This window comes from Aptenodytes forsteri, unplaced genomic scaffold (genome assembly GCF_000699145.1).
Source record: "Aptenodytes forsteri isolate BGI_AS27 unplaced genomic scaffold, ASM69914v1 Scaffold120, whole genome shotgun sequence".
In the NCBI taxonomy this organism is placed as follows: domain Eukaryota; kingdom Metazoa; phylum Chordata; class Aves; order Sphenisciformes; family Spheniscidae; genus Aptenodytes; species Aptenodytes forsteri.
Window position 1 is genome coordinate 2103718 of NW_008795938.1, and position 1905 is coordinate 2105622.

Genomic DNA, 1905 nt, shown 5'->3' on the forward strand with positions numbered 1-1905 from the left:
CGCCAAACACTCCCTTAAAAATTGCCCCCCAACACACTCCCCCCCCCCCCCAAATTATCTGAAAGGATGTGGTGTGATCTCAACTTCTCATGAGTAGATACAGGGCTCCACAAGGCTCCACAAGGTGTTGCCATTCACACGGGAGATTTCTGGATGGTGGAGCTCAAGAACAGCTGCCTATGACCCAGCACCCCATCTTATTTAAAAGCAGGGTTGTCTGAGGGCATTCCCACCTTTCATATGACAGCCTAGTGTCTGGAGAGAGCTGTTTCTTTATTTTGCATTCCTTAGTCACTGCAGACTGAAAACACATTTTGATACCAGGGAAAAGGAACCCAGCATCCTATAACCCCTTCTTCAAGTGCTCCAGGTCTTCATGTTGCAGCCCTGCTCTTTCCCTGCCAGTCCCTTTCCAGCCCAGGACCCTTACACCCTTTGCTGCACCTTCCCTGTAGCTCTCTGGCAGGGTCCCTTGCATTGCTCACAGCTCAGCTCCAACTGGAATAGAGATGCTGCCCCTCTGGCATACCTCAGCCTGCACTGCGAGAGATCTGGATCTGGATCCCTTTCGTCTCGAGGACGAAGTATCTTACTTCTTAGATGCTTAAGTTAAAAAACAAAAATCAAGCCCCCCTGGGTTTCAAAATTATATTGGGGACAGCAGCGCCAATAGCCCATATTCATCTGGCAGCCACAGCTGTATTCTGTGAGGAGCCTGGCCCCGCTTGGTATGTGGCAAAGCATCTCCTAGAACAGGTCCCTTGGGCAGAGCGACAGATGCAGCTCAGGGCCCTGCTGGGCCAAGGGGCCACCCAAATCCAAGCAGCAAGAACAGACAGAGGGACATGCAGCACAAACCCCTGGCGCACAGACAGGGGCAGGCGGGGCTAGGCAGAAGCTAACCATGGCTTACATGGGCCACAGTTCTGAAACCGGACACATCACCTTTGCTTAAAGGCTTACATAAAACAGGACTTATCAGCCCAAGCCTGAAAGCCACTAGATACAGAAGTGATATTCTGTTGGGAACAAGCAAAAAAGGCAAAGAATAAAGTACTAATGACTTGTCATGCCCACTCTCCATCTCTACTGATGGGCAAACAAAACCTGGACTGGGGTGACGGTACCTGACTCTGCCTCTCGAAGCAGCCGAGGCCGGCGCACAATGACAAAGTCCCTTTCCTTCTCTTTCACCTTCTGCCGTTTCTGAGGAGGACCTCTGTTGCCAACAAGCAAAAAAGGCAAAGAATAAAGTACTAATGACTTGTCATGCCCACTCTCCATCTCTACTGATGGGCAAACAAAACCTGGACTGGGGTGACGGTACCTGACTCTGCCTCTCGAAGCAGCCGAGGCCGGCGCACAATGACAAAGTCCCTTTCCTTCTCTTTCACCTTCTGCCGTTTCTGAGGAGGACAGGGTGATGACACCAGCAGGTCCTGTGGTGTGTTTTCATTGCCCAGCTTGTCCTTCTTAAGGACAGACACTCCCATGCCCGAGAGAAACTCCGAGGTCTTGCTGGAGTCCCAGTCCCAGGTGAAGCTGGTGGAAACATTGCTGCTGGAGGATGGGATCTCCTGGAGGTGTTTTCTGCAGACACAGCAAAACCCAGAGGCTCTGAAGGTCCCACCAGACTGACGCCAAACACAAGATGGGGCTCCTCGTACGGAAGCGTTTCACAGTCACACATAATCCACATCCCCGTGGCAGGGCAGTAACTTGAATTAAAACTGTGGGCGCCGGAAGCACAAGCAGCGGAGGCATGTGCCCGGTCAGGCAGATTCACACTAGCGACCCGCCGGGGATTAAACGCACCCCGTTCCCGGATGGAGCGAGGGGCCTGGCGAAAGAAGCCGATCGAGGAGGCGGTCTACGGCGCAGCCTCCACTGCGCCGGGGATCCGAG

The 1905-nt window shown here is 53.1% G+C and overlaps 1 protein-coding gene across 1 annotated transcript in view; it reads right to left on the reverse strand.

The window, feature by feature from the left end:
- SKP2 (S-phase kinase associated protein 2) overlaps positions 1-1565 on the reverse strand; it is an 11900-nt gene extending 10335 nt beyond the window's left edge. The window contains exons 1-2 of the mRNA XM_009285171.1: positions 1418-1565; positions 1128-1217 (exon numbers count right to left, since the gene is read on the reverse strand). Of these exons, the coding sequence (XP_009283446.1) occupies positions 1128-1217; positions 1418-1493 (166 nt within the window). The 5' untranslated portion in view covers positions 1494-1565. The remainder of the gene's footprint in view (positions 1-1127; positions 1218-1417) is intronic.
- Between the last annotated feature and the right edge of the window lie 340 nt (positions 1566-1905).